Source organism: Mastigoproctus giganteus, chromosome 7, assembly GCF_048544385.1.
Source record: "Mastigoproctus giganteus isolate SK-2022 chromosome 7, ASM4854438v1, whole genome shotgun sequence".
NCBI classification, from domain to species: domain Eukaryota; kingdom Metazoa; phylum Arthropoda; class Arachnida; order Uropygi; family Thelyphonidae; genus Mastigoproctus; species Mastigoproctus giganteus.
In genome coordinates this window covers 120200947-120219236 of record NC_143581.1, presented here as the reverse complement: position 1 = coordinate 120219236, position 18290 = coordinate 120200947, and the positions used below count along the sequence as shown (strand labels likewise).

General features: G+C 37.4%; 1 protein-coding gene across 2 annotated transcripts in view; it reads left to right on the top strand.

The window, feature by feature from the left end:
* LOC150083167 (xaa-Pro aminopeptidase 1-like) overlaps positions 1–18290 on the top strand; it is an 886380-nt gene that overhangs the window by 575985 nt on the left and 292105 nt on the right. For both annotated transcript variants that reach the window (XM_090377885.1, XM_090377886.1), the window contains one exon: positions 15327–15413. In XM_090377885.1, coding sequence (XP_090234011.1) covers positions 15327–15413 — 87 coding nt within the window. The remainder of the gene's footprint in view (positions 1–15326; positions 15414–18290) is intronic.

The following is an 18290-nucleotide window of genomic DNA, read 5'->3' as shown; positions in this document are numbered from 1 at the left end:
GATTACAAGAAATCTTTGGCAAAGTATAAAAAGAAAAACAGCAAAGTGTTATTTACTTATGTAAACTCTAGAAGGAATAGAATGAATCAGATTTGACCACTTAACATAGATGGGTTGACTATTGATGATCATGCTCAGGTAGCTGATAAATTGAATGAGTATTTTCCATCTACATTCACACATGAGGAGTTATTCAAGGAGGGGAATGCCTGAAGTTTATCAAACTCTAAGAGGGACCTAAGTGATTTTGTAATAACTGAGAGCAAAGCAGAGGAGAAATTGTTGAAGATAAACATAAGGAAGGAACCTGGCGGTAGATCGGATCTATCCAGTTATATTAAAGGTGGCAGCAAAGGAAGTAAGCAAACCCTTAGCCATAATTATGAGCACTTCCTTGGACTCAGGGGAGGTCCCCATGGACTGGTGTGTGCAAATGTATTACCAATTCACAAAGGGGGACAAAAGGTGACTCAAGTAACTACAAACCTGTTAGTTTGACTTGTGTTTCGGGAAAAATAATGGAATCACTAGTCAAAGAAGCATTACAGGATCATCTAAACACGACTGCGGTAATAGTTAAGACACAACATGGGTGTGTTAAAGGGAGGTCTTGTCTGAACAATTTGATTGGATACTATGATGTGGTCACAAAGGACCTGAATGCCAAAAATAATTTTGATATCATATACAGTCAGTCCTCGTATAACACGTGTTTACACTACACGAATTCGATCATACACGATTTATAAATAGGGGAACGATATCTTATATAACACGAAGCGAATTCGCTTATGCATGATTCGCCTTTGTGTTTACAAGAAATGGCAGTCAAACGCAGAATCACCCCAATCGAATGCAACACAATAGGAATGAAGAGAAGAATCTGAAAATGTATTTGTTTTCTATATCAGTGAAGGATGAACACATTTCACCATAATAACGTAAAAACCAACACAATTCCAGCTATCGGTATAATCGCAAATGCAATTATATCACATTTACTACCAGTTTATAACAGATTCCACTAGCAGAAACGCAACTGGAAATTGTTTTTATTGTTTTATGGTAGTAACCCCTAGATATGTGCTTTAGTAAATTGTGAGGTGTTAATAGTGTATCTCTGCCTTTACGGTGTTGTTTATTCAGTTGCTACACACGCGCGCAGCTTTGTTCACGCAGCTTTGTTTATGTGTATCAAGTGCCTCCTCGTTTTGTAATTGTGCTTTGTTCCCTAAAAATGAGTAAAATACTTAATTAAAAGGTGTGAAAAGGAAACGTCCTGGTGAAGACACTGCAGATTCAGAGAGAAAAAGGAAAGCAATATCGATAAACAGAGGCGGACTGGGTCAAAAATTCTTACCCAGGAAAATTTATAGTGGCCTCATAGGTTTATGGCCAAAATCACACTGGCCACCGGCCCACCTGGGTTTCCCCAGTAAGACTTATGGCCAGTCCGCCTTTGTCGATAGAGAAAAAATATGGAATTGTGAAATGCTTTGAGTGAAATGAAAGACCGCGTGATATTGCACGTGCTACAGGCCTAAATGAGGCAACGCCGAGAATTACAAAGAACGCAGAGAAAATAAAAACAACTTTCATAGCAGGAACAGCTCAAAGTGTAATTAAAATCCATTAGATTAAGACACAAAGAATTGGAAGAGATGGAACGGCTGTCATCTGTTTGGATAGAAAATCAAACAAAAAACAAGTTTGCTTACGATAGATCATAATAAAATACGTAAGTATTTTATTACGACTATTTATTGTGTTTGGTAATGTTTTGGTTACAAATGTGTGTTCAACCTTTGGTGGTCGGCACCTAACCCTATTTTTCCCATAGGGCCTGTTGTTTATATTGCACGATTTTGCATTGCACGAGGGTTTCTAGGAACACAACTATCGAGCTATACGAGGACTGACTGTACTTGGATATCAGGAAAGCTTTCGATACTGTTGCACATGGCAGACTGCAGTACAAATAAGAGAGGTATGGCATTAAGGGTAAGTTGCTAAATTGGATAAAGGGATGGTTGAGCAGGAGACGACAGAGAGTGATAATCAATGGACACTGCTCTTCATGGACAAATATTATTAGTGGAGTTCCGCAGGGTTCGATATTGGGCCCATTGTTGTTTTCAGTATTTATCAATGATATTGATGAAGGTGTATCAGGTTTAATGTGTAACTTTGCAGTTGATATAAAGGTTGTCAGGGTTGTTAATGACAGTCAAGACAGTATGCTACTCCAACTGGATCTACATAAGTTGGGAAAATGGGCTAAGTGGCAGCTGAAGTTTAACATTGACAAATGCAAAGTACTGCATATGGGTAGCAATAACCCAAGAGAAATGTACCAACTGTGTGGTACTACACTCAGGACACCTCCGTAGCCAGGTGGGCAGGAGCAGCAGTGTGTAACACATGCTTCTTGATTAGACCGGGGTTCGAGCCCATACCCACCAAATACGGAGGATGCAGAGAGGTCAGAGAATGACCGCCGCATATCCCCGGAGCAATATGGCCTTAGTTGCTAATGCTGCTAAAAACCAAATAACAAACAAACAAACTACACTCAGGGAAGTGGAAAGTGAAAAAGACTTGAGGGTAATTGTGCAGTCAAATATAAAGTTTCCTGAGAAGTGTAGACGGGCTGCCAGGGCATGTCATGGAGTATTGTCAATGATATATAGGAATTTTGCTAGCAGGTGATTACCCCATTATACAAGGCAATGCTCAAGCCTCACCTAGAGTACTGTGTACAGGTCTGGAGGTCTCATTTTAGGAAGAATATAGAGTTGCTAGAACGAGTACAAAGGAGGACAACAAGATTGGTTAGGGGAACAAAGGTGTGCTCTTACCAAGAAAGGCTTAAGTTCTGCAAATTGCAGCACCTGGAAAGTAGACATCTGCAAGGTGATCTAATTGAGGTGTATAAGGTCTTGAATGGGTTGAGCAAGCTGAATGCTGTTGGGATTCTTCCTCTTGCTCAGACTAAAATCCTGAGGGGACACAGTTTCAAATTGAGGAAATATAGTTGTAGAATATATGTGCGGAAATTTGCCTTTAACCAGCAGGTAGTTGATTGTTGGAACAGACTTCCATCTTTTGTTGTGGAAGCTGATAGCCGAAATAAATTTAAGGCTGAGCTGGACAGGCATTTGAAATGAGTGGAGGGGTGAAATGGGAGTTTTTTTTTGGCTGACGCTGCATATGCTTGCTTTCTTGCATCGTATGCCTGTACTAATGCTAATTCTAATTATTCTCAGTTCTTTTTCATTCTCCACCTCCCTGAGTGTAGTACCACACATTGGTACTACACTCATTTCTCTTGGGTTACTGCTACCCATATACAGTACTTTGTGTTTGTCAATGTTAAACTTTAGATGCCACTTCTCAGCCCATCTGCCTAACTTTTCTAGATCCTGTAGCAGTAGCATTACTGTCATTAATAACCCTGCGAACCTTTGTATTATCTGCAAACTTGGACATTAAGCTCGATATACCTTCTTTGATATCATTGCACAAAACAACAATGGGCTCAGCACTGAACTCTGGGGGACTTTGCTAATAACATTAGTCCACATAGACTAGTATCCATTTATTACCACTCTCTGCCATCTCCCAATCAACCATCTCTTTATCCTTTGCAGCAACTTGCCCTTAATGCCATACTGCTCCTATTTGTAAAGCAATCTTCCTTGTGCAACAGTATCAAAAGCTTTCCTGAAATTCAAATACAGTCGAACTTCCCTATAACGAATTCGATAAATCCGGCGAAAAAAATTCGTTATATAGAAATTTCGTTATACAGAGAATATCTTTTTTATTAGAAATTATTATCTAATTAGAAAATGAAAACGAATCTACATTTATTTTTAATGTATTTTATATAAAAAAAACATACTTATTTAAATTACGTTTACACAATTTTCGCCAGTAAATATCACAAATTAAAAAAAATCTGTAATTTTCGTTTGCACAGTACAATTAAAAAAAAAATGTCTGATTCTCAAAGAAAACCTCACATTTGTTCAGAGCAATTATCAGGAACCTTTTCACAAAACTGTAGACCCATACGAACCGTTTTAAAAGCTTTAAGCATTTCTTCGCGAGTTGGCTTTTCTGCGGGTTGTTCTGATGCGTCTCTTCAGCGTCATCGTTAATTTCTTCGTGATCATGGTCGCGTCTAACACTGTTCAGCAGTATTTCATCTTCATTTGAATGTTCTGCTGTGATCCATATAAACATAACTATCCATTGTTATTTCATTTTCGATGTTTCCAGACGATTCTAATAATATCCAAAAGTTTTTCAGTTGTGAAAGGGGCTGGTTTTTTTTTTTTTTAGGAGCATTAGCAACTAAGGCCATATTGCTCCGGGATATGCGGTGGTCATTCCCTGACCATTCCGCATCCTCCGTATTTGGTGATGACGGGCTCGAACCCCGGTCTAATCAAGAAGCGTGAAAGGGGCAGTTCATCTTGTTCGTCCAGTCGTTGTTCGACTTCTGTATTCAATGCAAATCCCGCTTTCGAAAAACAATTTTGAATAGTGTATTCAGTGACATCGTTTGTCCAAACTTTTGTCAGTTCAGAGATGCAATCTCGAAGGTAACCTCCAAGTTTCTATTTTCTGAGAACGCATTGGCAATCTTCATTATTATTCTCTTTCGATAATGAAATTTAAAATTTTTAATTATGCCTTGATCCATTGGCTGGAGTTTTGACGTTACGTTTGGTGGTAAAAACAACTTCGCACTTTTAAGTTTGGCAGGATGTGCCGGACAGTTGTCAGTTACCAACACGATTTTCCTTTTTTCTTTTGTTATACGCTTGTCTAGTTTTAATATCCATGCTTTTTTTATTAAAGGTGTAGTCAACTTCCAAAGATTTTGTGCCTCTAAAACATGTTGGGTTTTCTGATATTCCGACGACCAAAAGTCTTAATTTTTCACTTCCTGTCATATTTGCTCCAACTAGCACAGTGATTCTTTCTTTGCTTTGTTTTCCGCCAAAACATTTATCATCCTTTAAGCAAGTGTTCTATTCGGTAAACATTTAAAGAATAAACCCATTTCGTCAGCATTAGAATCATCCTTACGCTCATCTTCTTCCAAAATCTTCTGGTATTGTTCCTCCAACTGTTGCAATCTTCTTCGCTTACATTAACACTTTCTCCACAAATAACCTTTTCCACAATTCTGTGGCGCTTCTTAAATTTTTCTAGCCACCCAGTGCTCGAATTAAATTCTTAATGTCTGAAGAACTGTACAAATTTCAGAGCTTGTTGCTTAATTATTAGGCTCGATATTGGGATATTCTTTTCACGTATCATTTGCACCCATTTAGAACAGTTTTATCAACATCTTCGTATATACACAACTTAATTCGCTTCTTGTCTGCTCCTCCTTCAATTGCATTTAAAATTGATTCTCGATTTTTTTAAATTCGTAGATAAACTGCTTGCAAATATTGCCATATTTCTCCGCAACATCTTTTTTCTTAAAACCCTGGTCAATATCATAACAATCTTTGCTTTATCATTAATACTTAAACACTTTCTCTTCGACATTTTTACAATTGTTTTCGCAATTGTAAAAATTACTGGACTGCACCGCAAACTTCGCTGCGCCGGCCATACAGTGAATTGTTAGTACAGGTACCGCCTACTCAATGAAGTTCGCTTGCCAATTCAACAGTATCACTCACTCCCTTTGAAGAAATATACGACTTTGTGAATTTCTTTTATTCCGCTTTCATGCATATATACACGAAAGAAAATTATGATTAACATATGCTGTATGTTACTTTTCAGAGAAAAAAAAAAAAAAAAAAAAAAGAGCATACAAGCCTATGTGATTGATGACGAACGAAAAAAAAAAAAAAAATTCATGAAAACCATCTACTGGGGGTCCAGTTAGACGAGAACGGACATATATAATGATTGACATGAAGGTCACGTGGTACAGTTGAGGTGAGAAGCGAATGTCACTCAATAGGCGTTACTAAAAACCGACTATGGTAGCATTCTATGTATTGCCGCCGCAGCATGCTAAAGGTTTACCTCAGCGAATTTCGCTTTCCCCTGAGCCAACATCAATTTACAAATCTACGCTATTTATTGTAAAGTTTACGACCACTTTTAAGAAAACCCATTTGGTTTAATAACTGTAACAAAAATGAAACAGAGACCCTCCTACGGGCGTCAACGGCCACAAGTGTTCACTAAAAGGATGATTATTTAATTCCAGATGGTAATACGCAATTTCGGAAGGAAGGAGGCAGTATATTTGAGCAGCTGTTTAGCGGTGAATGCTTGAAAATCTTCAAAAATGCTTTTACTAATTTTTTTTAAAAATTCGTTATAGAGAGACTAACACTTCGTTATATGGGGTTAATTTTACATGTAATTTCGTTTCAAGGTGCAATGTTTCGCGAAAAAATTCGTAATATAGAGAAATTCGTTAAATAGAAGTTCGTAATAGAGAAGTTCCACTGTATATGATACCAAAATTATTTTTTTGCATCAGTTCCTTTGTGACCACATCATAGCATCCAGTCAAATTAGTCAGATAAGACTTCCCCTTAATAAACCCTTCTGTGTCTGAACTATTAGTGCCATCTGGTCTAGGTGATCCTGCATCACTTCTTTAACAGTGACTCCATTATTTTCCATGGAACAGAGGTTAAACTAACAGGTCTATAATTACTTGTGTCAGCCTTTGATCCTCCTTTGTGAATTGGGGTTACATTTGCACATCTCCAGTCTATGGGTACCTCCCCTGAGTCCAAAGAAGCTCTCATAAGGAAGTTTGCTTACTTCCTTTGCTGCCTCCTTTAATATAACTGGATAGATCCCATCCACCCCGGGTGCCTTTTTTATATTTATCCTCAACAATTTCTCCTCCACTTTGCTGTCTGTTATTACAAAATCATTTAGCTCCCTGTGGTAGTTTAGTAAACTTCTATCCTCCTCTTCCTTACAGAATTCCTCTTGTGTGAATGTAGATGCAAAATACTCATTCAGTTTGTCAGCTATCTGAGCAAGGTCAAATGGGAAGCCTCCGTATTCAGGTGGGCAGGAACAGCAGTGCGTAGCAAATGCTTCTTGATTAGACTGGGGTTCGAGACCATGACCACCAAATAAGGAGGATGCGGAAAAGACAGGGAAAAGACCACTGCATATCCCTGGAGCAATATGGTCTTAGAGTTTACATAAGTAAAGAAGTCTTTGTTGTTTTTCTTTGCAACCTTTGCCAAGGATTTCTCATAATCAGCCTTCACTTGCTTAACCTGCATTGTGACTTGATTACAGACTAGTTAATATCTGCCATAGACTTCTGTGGTACCTGATAATTTATATGCATCCCATACATTTTTATATGCATCCCACACAAAATAAATAAATAAATTTGGATGCATTTCCTTTGATTTTGTGTTTCCTAACTAACAGTGTAACCCCTCATCCCTTCCTACCCTGTCTATCCTTTCTTTACATATTGTACTCCCGAAATTCCAATTCCGCACTGCTTATATATGTGTGACACCATGTCTCTGATTTCCCAACAATATCTGCCTTTGACGTCTTGATCAGCACTTCAAATTCATCAAATTCATTTACTATATTTCTAGCATTGGTGTACACAAGTATATATGTACCTGTTTTTTATTCTTGGTTACCCTAATACAGCCCATGTATTTACTTGTTCCATGATGCCTCTTAGCAGCTCTTGAAATCTCCAGCAACCTGGGTTCCTGCTCATTCCAACGGAAGCAGTGCAGGAATCACTATTTCCTCTGCCTGCGGCTACTGTTAATCTTTTAGTTTGTGAATCCCCCAAAGCTAGTAGTTTTCCGACCCACCTCACACTGCCTCGATAGCATCAGCAAATATTATTGCCCCCTTTCTATAACTGTATCTCATCCCATCCTTGTAGAAGCAGTCTCTCCTGTTATGAAGCACTGACCATGCTGAAAAAAATACTGCCCCATTATCCTTGCATAAATCTCTTCAGAACCGAATTGATTGACAAGGCTTTCATCATATACTCCCTCCTATCGTGTTTGGGTAAAATTGCATACACTTTCAAATTCAACCCTAACTTGTGACTTTTTTCGAACATTGACCTGTACTTGTTAAGTAAATCTGCAGATCTCTTACTCTTAATGTCATTAGTACCAACGTATACTACAGTATCACCTTTTGTGCCCTTAAATGATGATATCTGCTCTACAACGTTGTCAACCTTGGCCCCTGGCAGACATACCCTGGTCCTGTTCCACCTATTCCTTTTGAATAATATATTCCCCATCTCCCTGACAGTGATCACCCACAATGACTAGTTCCTATGGTACCAAAGCATGCTGCCTTGCAGATTGCCGCTGTATTATCTGATGCACAGGAATGACCTCTGGCGTTGAGTTGGGCAGTCGAGAGCTTGATGGGTCCCACACTTTAACACCTTCAAGGGCAGCTACTCTACACCTCAATCTCTCATAGATGCCCATCAGAATGCTGAGTTGGCCTCTAATGTCTTCACACTCTGTGCACAAAGACATCCTCCTCTTCTAGATCATGTCCTGTTCTAGACAAGTCTGCAAATATTTCACATTTCGCACATTTTTTTTAGACTGTGATGCATTGTAGAATTGTCCCCTTTGGTTCTCCCCCAAGCCACAGTACTACACCTACTTAGTGCTCGTTGCTTTGCTGGTCTAGTTTGGGTCACAATTCCATTTAAGTACAATTGAATTTACAATGAAATTTAATAAGATTAATAAATTTTTAATTGATTAATTTATAATACTAAACTCTGCTAACAGATTTCTAATACAGTGCTACATATTTCGCTATCTAGTTTTACGTTAAACCCTATGCTATCAAGTTCAGGATATACGTTACACTTCCCTATCATATAACAATGGTGGCAAGTTATGAACGGTAAATCTCCGGAATCTAAGGATTAACTTTCAAAATTGCTTTCTAAATTCAAAATAAACCAAGGACCTTGACTAGATCTATAAAGCTACTTATAGAAAATAATTTTCTATAACAAGTAAGTCAATAAAACAGCTAAATATAAATAAAAACGTAGCATTCACCAGAGCTGCAAAATCTTGTCCAACTCTTGGATACTCTCGTACCCAATTAGATAAATGAACAATCTGTCTGAAGATTAGTAATTGCAAAAGCCTTAACATCTCTATCAGATGCAGTCAGTGACACTAAAAAACTGAAGCCAGCTGGATTTTTTGCACATTAAAATCATTAAGGAAAAATGTTTCACTGCGAGGAAAATCAAACTGGAGAGAGAGAGAGAGAGAGGGGGAGGGCAGTTTCAAAGAAAGGAAGTCAGAGTTCTTATTGGTTAGTGCAGCTTGGAAAATGTTAGGGCCAACAGAGTAATTTGGCTGAAAAGAAAAGAGAAATTTTAAGCCAATGGAGATAATAAAGAAGGAATTCTAATTTTGCAAGTCTCTGACAAAGAATATTAGAGCTGATTTATGCACAACAATCACTGTTGAAGAGAATGGAATCACTATGACTTTTTTTTTTTCTGCTTCAAAGTGAAAGTAGTTGAGACAAGTGATAATTGGGATTCTGTTAGAAAAAGTAAGTATGGCTTTTGGAGACTTTCCATAATGGGTCTCAGTTCCATTTCAGTTAACTGATATTTGTTCCACTCAGCTCACGAGTGAAATGTGAATATCAATTCCATCAGCATTTTAGACTGCTAGCTAGAAATCCTACTCTGTCATACCTCTCTGTGAGAAGCCCTGGGGACCAATATTAATGTTTAGATTAAATTAAATAATTTAATGTTATTTTAAGTTCAAAATATACTACAATACCATTGCTTACCACCCATTATCTGAGGAGTGTTCAGCCCTTTGTCTGTGTGTGTGGCCTTCTCCTTCATATTGTGCAGCCATGTAGAAATCCCCCAGTGTAATGCATCCCTTGAGTTCTAAACTCAGATGTTACAAAATGTAGTTGCCTTTGACTGTAAAAAATATCCATTTTCATAATACAAATATAAAATTATATTTATGATATAAAAAGTAATATGTGATTTTTTTTTTTTTTTTTTTGTATTGCTTTCTTATGATGTTTTATGTATCTTTTTCTGTGTTTAATATTATTATTACTATACACTGAGGGGCAAATACATCCTCCTGTATCTCTTCCTTAACTGCCTGGATTTGCTGTGGCATAGATTTAATGAGGTGTCAAAAGCATGCCACTGGGGTGCTGGGCCATATTCACTCATTTACTTCCGAAGTTGTTTCAAATTGGATGGTTGTGGTTCTCTACTGCACTGAGTTTGTTTGATGTCATCCCATTGTTGCTGAGTCAGATTTAAATTTGACTGGAAGCCACTATGGCATGCTAAACTCACTCAGATGTTCCTGGAACAAATTCTATACGATTCTGACCCTTCACATTTTGGAAGAACTCATTCATGGATGGGATCTCACATCCATGAAGGGATGTATGTAATCAGAAACATTTTACAAATAACTAAAGTGGCTCCACTGGTATCAAGAACCCAATGTGTACACCACTGGAATGCCCCCACACACATGTGTGGATGGGTTCATGGGCTCGTACCATGTTTTCTATATTCTGTTACTCTGGTCAGTATGAAAAAGCAGGAACAGGGATTCATCAGACTGGGCAGCATTTTTCTAGTTATTCATTGTCCAGATTTGGTGTTCCTGATCCCATTGTAACTACCTTCTTGTTCTTCACTGACAGAAATGAAACTCAGTTCAGCTTTCAGCTTCATTATCCCATCCATGGGAATGTACAATGTATTCTGAGTGTATTCTGAAATGCCTCCTTGGTTACCAGCATTATACTTGGATGTTATTTGATTGACTGTAGCCTTTCTGATACCATGCACATATCTTGTCAGCCTCCATTAGCTTTCACATCAATGAGCCATTTCTGTTAACAGGATCATTATTTGTTCTATCGCCATTGTTATTTGGTTATTGGACCAATTTGGATGCTCCCAAGGCACATAAAAACCCAAGAAGAAGGCCGCAGTTTCCATGATCATACTGGCATCTCTGGCGCCAACTACCATGCCATTTTCAAAATCACTTAAGTCTTTCATCCTACTGATTCTTGCACTTCTTTGCACACATAGAGCATCCCATGTATTCTGTATCTGTGTGTGTGCCTGCTTTATATCTCATGGCATGTCTGGTGCTAACTACCATGCTATTTTCAAAATTACTTAAGTCTTTCGTCTTACCAGTTCTTGCACTTCTTTGCACAGATAGAGCTTCCCTTGTGTTCTGTATCTGTGTGTGTGCCTGCTTTATATCTCATGGTACAATCATATGGTGGTGTGTTACTGAAGGAGCACTCCATTGTCTGAAAATGATAAGTGTGCATATTAAAGTGGCCAATCAGTGTATAATAATAAGTTTTAGCATTGTGTAATAATTGTTGTTTTTTTTTCTTTGTTTTATTATTAAAAAAACTATAAATAGAAATGTTGACAGAAAGCTCTCTCTCTCTCTCTCTCTCTCTCTCTCTCTCTCTCTCTCTCTCTCTCTCTCTCTCTCTGGGTAATTCAGAAATTTTTTTTTTTTTGGCTGGTGCAGCATAAGCCTCAGGCTTCCTTGCACTATATGGCTAATAATAATAATATGCTGTCAACATAAAATTTGTATTTTATGTAAACATAATGCAAATTTTATGCAAATATAAACGTCTAACCGTACTTCACATACATAAAATACAATCTTTCATCTGTGTGAAAATATCACTCAATGTAAGAATTACCATACTTGCTGACTATTTAATGTCAGATATGAGTTTCATATCACTTTCAAACATCTTACCACACAGGTATGCATGCCTTCAGTCTACTAAACAAAAAAAATAAAATTAAAAAAAAACTGATGGGGCGCTCCACCCAAACTAGGCGACCTTTGATAGTGTCATCTGTGCTGTGTGTGTGGCCTTGCATTATCCTGTTGAACTTGATATCCTGTTGATTCAGTTCAGGTGTTTTGGTTTTCAGAGCTTGATTAAGCTTTTCCAGGGAAAAGTAGTATCTTGCTGTGTTGATGGTTTTCCAAGAAATTGATAAAAAAAAAAAAAAAATTTTAAAAAGATGCAATTTTGATCCCAAAAGGTGGCTTTGTTGATGATTTGTAAAGTTTTGGATTTTTATGGTTGAGTGTGCCCATTTCATGGGCTGTCATTTGGTTTGTGAGTCATAGTGGAAAAGTCGTGTTTCCTCATGTGAAGATCCCTTTAAAGCACTCAGGACTGCCAGTACCAAACCTCTCCAGAAGATCTTCAGAGTTCTCTTTCCTTACAGCTCTTATGTGAACAGCTTAGGCATTCACCAAGAACAGATTTTTCTATACCCCAGTCTTCTGATGACCTCACACTTCTCTTGGACATTTTTGCAGTGTCCATCATTTGTCAAGTGGTTATGCACCTGTCATTTTGAATAAGCTATTCAATTGGTTCTTCGTTTTCACTGTTTGTAACAGATGATAGTCTTCCAGCTCTTGCTCTGTCCTTGTTTGTAACAGATGATAGTCTTCCAGCTCTTGCTCTGTCCTTGATGTCGAAATCACCTTCCTGAAACTGCTGGAGCCACCTCTGGACCTTACTTTGATCAATTGTCTGCTCCCCATAGACTGCCAGAGGTTTTCAATGGATAGATGTGGCTGACTCATCACCTGCTTTGACCAGGAACTCCATCACACACCACTGCCAATGTGTGGCTGTCACTTTGTCCATCCATATCTTCAGATCTAAAAACACCATAAAAAGTGTTAGGTGTGTTAATGGGTAATTTGTAGTACAAGTGTACATCATAAATCTCCCCACTTCCATATGCGTGTGTGAGTAACTGTACATTACTTATTGACCTGCCCTTGTACAAACTGTCTTGAAAATTTTCTAATAATGCTGCAATCTCCCACCCATGTCTCCTACTAACTATAAATAGATGACAGCATGAAATCAGCTTTCAAAATCAACTCTTGACTGCAGGTGTCCAAATTGGATTTACAAGAAAGACTTCAAGAATTTAAGGGGAATTCAGATCCCAAATTTAATTAAACTTTTCTATCCTTAATGGATCACAGTATAGGTTTGTGAGGGGGAAAGTGTTACCTGACCAACCTAGTTAATTATTAAGACAGTCATAAAACAGATGAAGAAACAACCTTGCGATTATTTACCATGGTTTCAGTAAAGCTGTTATATAAACTTGAGCAAACTGAAACTGAGATTAATGGTAAGATCTCTCTTTGGATCAAGGTCAGGCTAAAAGATAGGAGACAGAGAATAGTCATCATAAATGGACAAATCTCAGGGTGGATGAGTGTAGAATTGGAGTCTATCATGGGCCACTCCTGTTTCTCATCTTCCTTAATGACACTGAGGAGGGTTTACAGGGGAAGTTATCAAAGGTTACAGGTTGGAGGCAGTGATGTTATGGTTTCGGGGCTTCATACCATGCCCTGGATTCTCTGATCATCATTAATCAAGAGCTCAATGGGAACACCTACCTTTCTATTGTCTGACCAAGTACATCCCTGCATGATGACAGAGTATCCAGACAAAACTCTGGTGTCTATCAACAAGACAATGTTTCATGATAATGAATTCTCCATCTTCCCGTGGCATCCTAACTATCCTAATTTCAACCCAATTGAGAATGTTTGGTACCCTGGAATAGGATATGCTGAAGGATATCATAAAGCTGCTATGACCATCCATCTGACAATGTGCAGGAATCACTGGACACTGTGCAATGCATGGGTAAAACTGCCACAGGACACCCTGCAACATCTTGTGGAGTTCATCATATGGCTGTGTTATGGGTAAAAGGTGACTCCACAAGGCATTACACATGTTGCCAATGCAAAGACAAATCAGTGTATACTTGTCAGAGATTTATACTATTCTACTAGTCTAACACACACACACACACACACACACACACACACACACACACACACACACACACACACACACACACACACACACACACACACACACTTCAAAACCTTTTTCAGTAGCACGCAGTATTTGAAACTGTTTCAATCTGCCTTTCCTTTTTTTACATCTCCTTCTAAATAGTATTAGACCGGGGTTTGAGCCCGTGAGCCACCAAATATGGAGGATGCGGAAAGGTCAGGGAATGACCAATATCGCCTTAGTTGCTAATGCTCCTAAAGAAAAAAAAAAAAAAAAACCATCTAGATATAGATGTTCTCTGAATATTCCTCCACTTTCAGAGGAAAGCATTTGACTTCCTTATTAGAACAAAAATTAATTGGACAGCCTGCTACCACCAAGTGCGCAGTCTTCTCTTTTAACACACTAGTAAAACAGTTTGTTAAAGGGATCTTACATATTTTCAGATTGATTAGAAGAAGATTCCCATGAATTCTGTACTCTGTAGAACCACCTAGCAATAATGGCAATGACAGTGAAGTTTTTGATTTGTGAATTTGTGTTATTAGGAAAGGTCATCATATGGAGGAATAGCTTAAAATCACTGATTACCTGTGGCAATTGAAAATGGCACATTTTGAATTTCTGTCTCTTCTCCCCCCACCCCTCTCCTTGTCCAGTTTCACTAAAAAAAAAATATGCCAATACCTATCCACTGGGCCATTTCAAGTGGGTTTACATAAAATTTGCATGTAAATGCAAATAATGCAAATTGCATTGAACAGCATCTATTGAATGATAAATCAAACTGGCTATTCTGTAAATAGTACTGCTTATTAATGAGAAGATGTTTTTTTTTTTTTTTTAAAGTCATATTTTAATGTCATTTTATTAGTGTATAATGTGATTTGGCGATGAAAATGAAATGCTTTTTTTGGTGAGACAGGGATGGAACTCTGTGAGTGAAGTTAGAATAACTTATTCATTTGCAAAATAAAACTGCTTTTCCATATATGAGCTGCATAACAAGATGTTGATTATCTTAGTTACATTATGTTATTTCTATGACAATAACATGATTACTTTATGGTGTTCGGTTTTTATTATATAAATATTAAACTCTTTCTTCCACTGTAGTACTGAAGAATTACAGGCGCCTCCGTAGCCAGGTGGGCAGGAGCAGCAGTGCGTAGCACACGGAGCAATATGGCCCCCGGAGCAATATGGCCTTAGTTGCTAATGCTCCTAAAAACCAAACATAACATAACATAACTGAAGAATTATAGTAATTCTTATTTTAATAAATAACTTTTGGCAGACTTTTCTTAAAACTAATAATTAAATAATTTTCTGGCCTTTATATATAGATGTAATGTTATTTTTAGCAATGGCGTGTTAAGCAAATCAGTCCCATCCTCCTGAAAAAAGCTATCAAAAATGATGTGGAAATAGAATGTATGCGACGTGCTCACGTAAGTAGTTAAAATTTTGATTATGTTTGATATGCATGTATTATGCAGTAATCATGGTATTAATTGCAGCACACATCCCAGTTTATATTTCTCCAAATTAAGCTGATTTTAAATTATGTTGTTGATTAATTAGTGTACATTCTTTGATTTACATTGCTTTTGCAGTAATATTGAGACTAATGATTTTTTTAATCACTTTCACACAAGTTAATGCTGCCAGTTTAGCAATTTTGTCAATTCTAGATTTAGTTTGACATTTTTGTTTGTTTGCTAATCATTTGTCATGATTTTGGCATATCTCAGATTTAATGATTTTCTTGTCTTATTCCTATTATGACTGAAATAAGATCTGTTTGCAGTTTCTTACTTATATAAGTTTATTACTTGCATTTGTAAGGCCTCCGTAGATGAGTGGTCAGGAGTGGGAGTGCAATAGCACACGCTCTTTGAATAGACCATGTTCAAGTGCCTGACTGCTAAATACAGTCAAACTGCCAACCTTCCCCGGATTGGCATGGCAGATTATGGTCCATTTCCCTCAACATGATGTTGAGGAGGCCTCCATCCTGCAGTAGATTGACAATGGCTGCAGATTTATTATTTTTATTTATTACTTATATTTATTTATGGCATGGTAAATTGCTTCTTGATGGTTGTATTATTTGTATTTTTCCTGCAACTTTTACTATGCTTGAAGACTTCAAATCCACTGAATTGGTTTGCATAGCTTAATGTGGCATAATTTGTGTTGGATGGGCTTCCTTAATTTGTGACAACTTCATTGATTATAGTGTAGAATTGTTGTAATTGTTATGGGTGGAGGAGATCTGCCTTTTAGGGGGGAAAAACCAATTGCTGTGCATCTCCCTGGGGCATACTGCTCGAGTATTATTTTTCCAAAAAAGGTGCTAAAAACTCAATATTTCCTATCTTTAGGCTTGATGGTATGCCTTGGAGGAGATTTTCCAAAAATAGGAGTGTATCAGAACAGGTTTAGTAATTTTTAGTAATGTCACTTTTAGTTTTATTGCAGATTTTTATTCTTGCTTATCTACAGTATAATATGGTTTGTTACATGTTTTAAGAAGGTTCTTTATTAGTTCCATTAGTTCCTATTCTGTTTTCTGGGGGGTAGCAGTATTCAATTCACACAGTTATAAGGGTATCTCAACATAGTTCTAAGATACTTGTATATCAGTTGGTTCCATAGTCAATATTATCAGGTCCAATAGTATTTAAAGCACTTCAGACATTTCTCTAGGTCAGCGGTTCCCATCCGGCAGTTCGCGAAAGTGTTCCAGGGGGTTCACACTAAAAATTTTATAATGGCATCTGCTTAGATTTATATAGGTATGTTGTTGAAAACTACAAAATATAACTAATAATAAACAATAAAGTAAAATTAAATTAAATAAAAAGTAAAGAATTGCCAAAGAAAGAAACCACATCTCCCACAATTCCTTATAATTAGTTTACTATCTTACAGTATATCATGTTAAATAAATGTTTTCCATACTGAATTTTTTTTCATTCTGAAGGGTCATTATTATGTCTAGGTATTTTTTTTTAGAACCTATAGTGCTTATTACCGTGCATGGGTTGAGGGTTGAAAAGATAAAGAAGATGCTTGCTGACATTAGACTTGACTTCCGTAGATTGTAATTTTTAGGAAATATGTATAAAGGAAGGTTGTTCCAGAAAACAGAAGTTGAATGAATAAATGAGGAAGAAGAAAATTTGGTTCTGTGATTTTGAACTTGGACAGTAAAAGGATGTTGACTGGTTGCGGCACGTGTTCAGACTGCTTTGTAAGAGAGAGTGAGAATTATAGAAACCAATTCAGAAAAACAGTGCCCATGCAAGTATCTATAGAAAAGGCATGCCACAGAAACACAGTCTATGAGACAGAAAGTGGAGAGACTCTGTTAAAGATGAGACATTGATAAACCTAACTGCCCTCTTTTGAATGGAATCTAGAAGTTGAGAGAAGTTTTGGGGCCACTGTCTGAGATGTGGGAACAATATTCCATGGTAGGCCGAACTTGCGATTTCTACAGAGTCAACAACAGTTCGAAAGAAAAGTAATGCCAAGGGTGAAAGAGAAAACCCAATTTTTTCGATGCAGAGAAAGAAATATTTGTAATGTGGTTTATGCCAAGAGAGAGATTAGAAGTCAGGGTAATCCCCAAAATCTTGCCTAGAAATCGGAACGTCATTGAAGATAAGCATAGGAGCAGAAGAATCCTTTTTACGAGATATAAGATAGGACTAAGTTTTAGAATGATTGAAATTAGATTATCTTTGCTCCACTGGAGAATTACCTGGAGATCAGCTTAAGGTTTCTCAAATTAGAAGGTAGAATGCAAAGTGCTATCATCAGCAAAACAATGGATAGGATTTCCAGTCAATGGAAGAAGGTCAGTTATTAAAATACAAGAGGAAAAGTCTGGGAGAAAGAACTGAACCCCTGGGGAACACCAGCATTAGAGGAGAAGTTAGAACACAGAGAGCCGTCTACTATCACCTACAATGAAAGGTCAAAGAGAAAAATGGATACCCAATTACAAAGAACAGCTGGAAAACCATAGGATGGAAGCTTATTTAGAAGACCTTTATGCCAAACACAATCAAAAGCCTTTGAAATGTCAAGAACAATATCTTCAGTTTCACCAAACTTTTTCATTGTATTTATCCATAGATGGGTAACATAAGCCAGAATACCACCAGTGAAACAACACTGACGGAATCTATACCGGCGATCGTTGATTAGATGAAAGATTTCAGGATAGTTTAAGAGTGGGCGGTTAATTGATTTTTTCTTTACTTTGGAAAGAGTAGAAACCACAATAGAACGATAATTGAATGGAAGGGATTTGT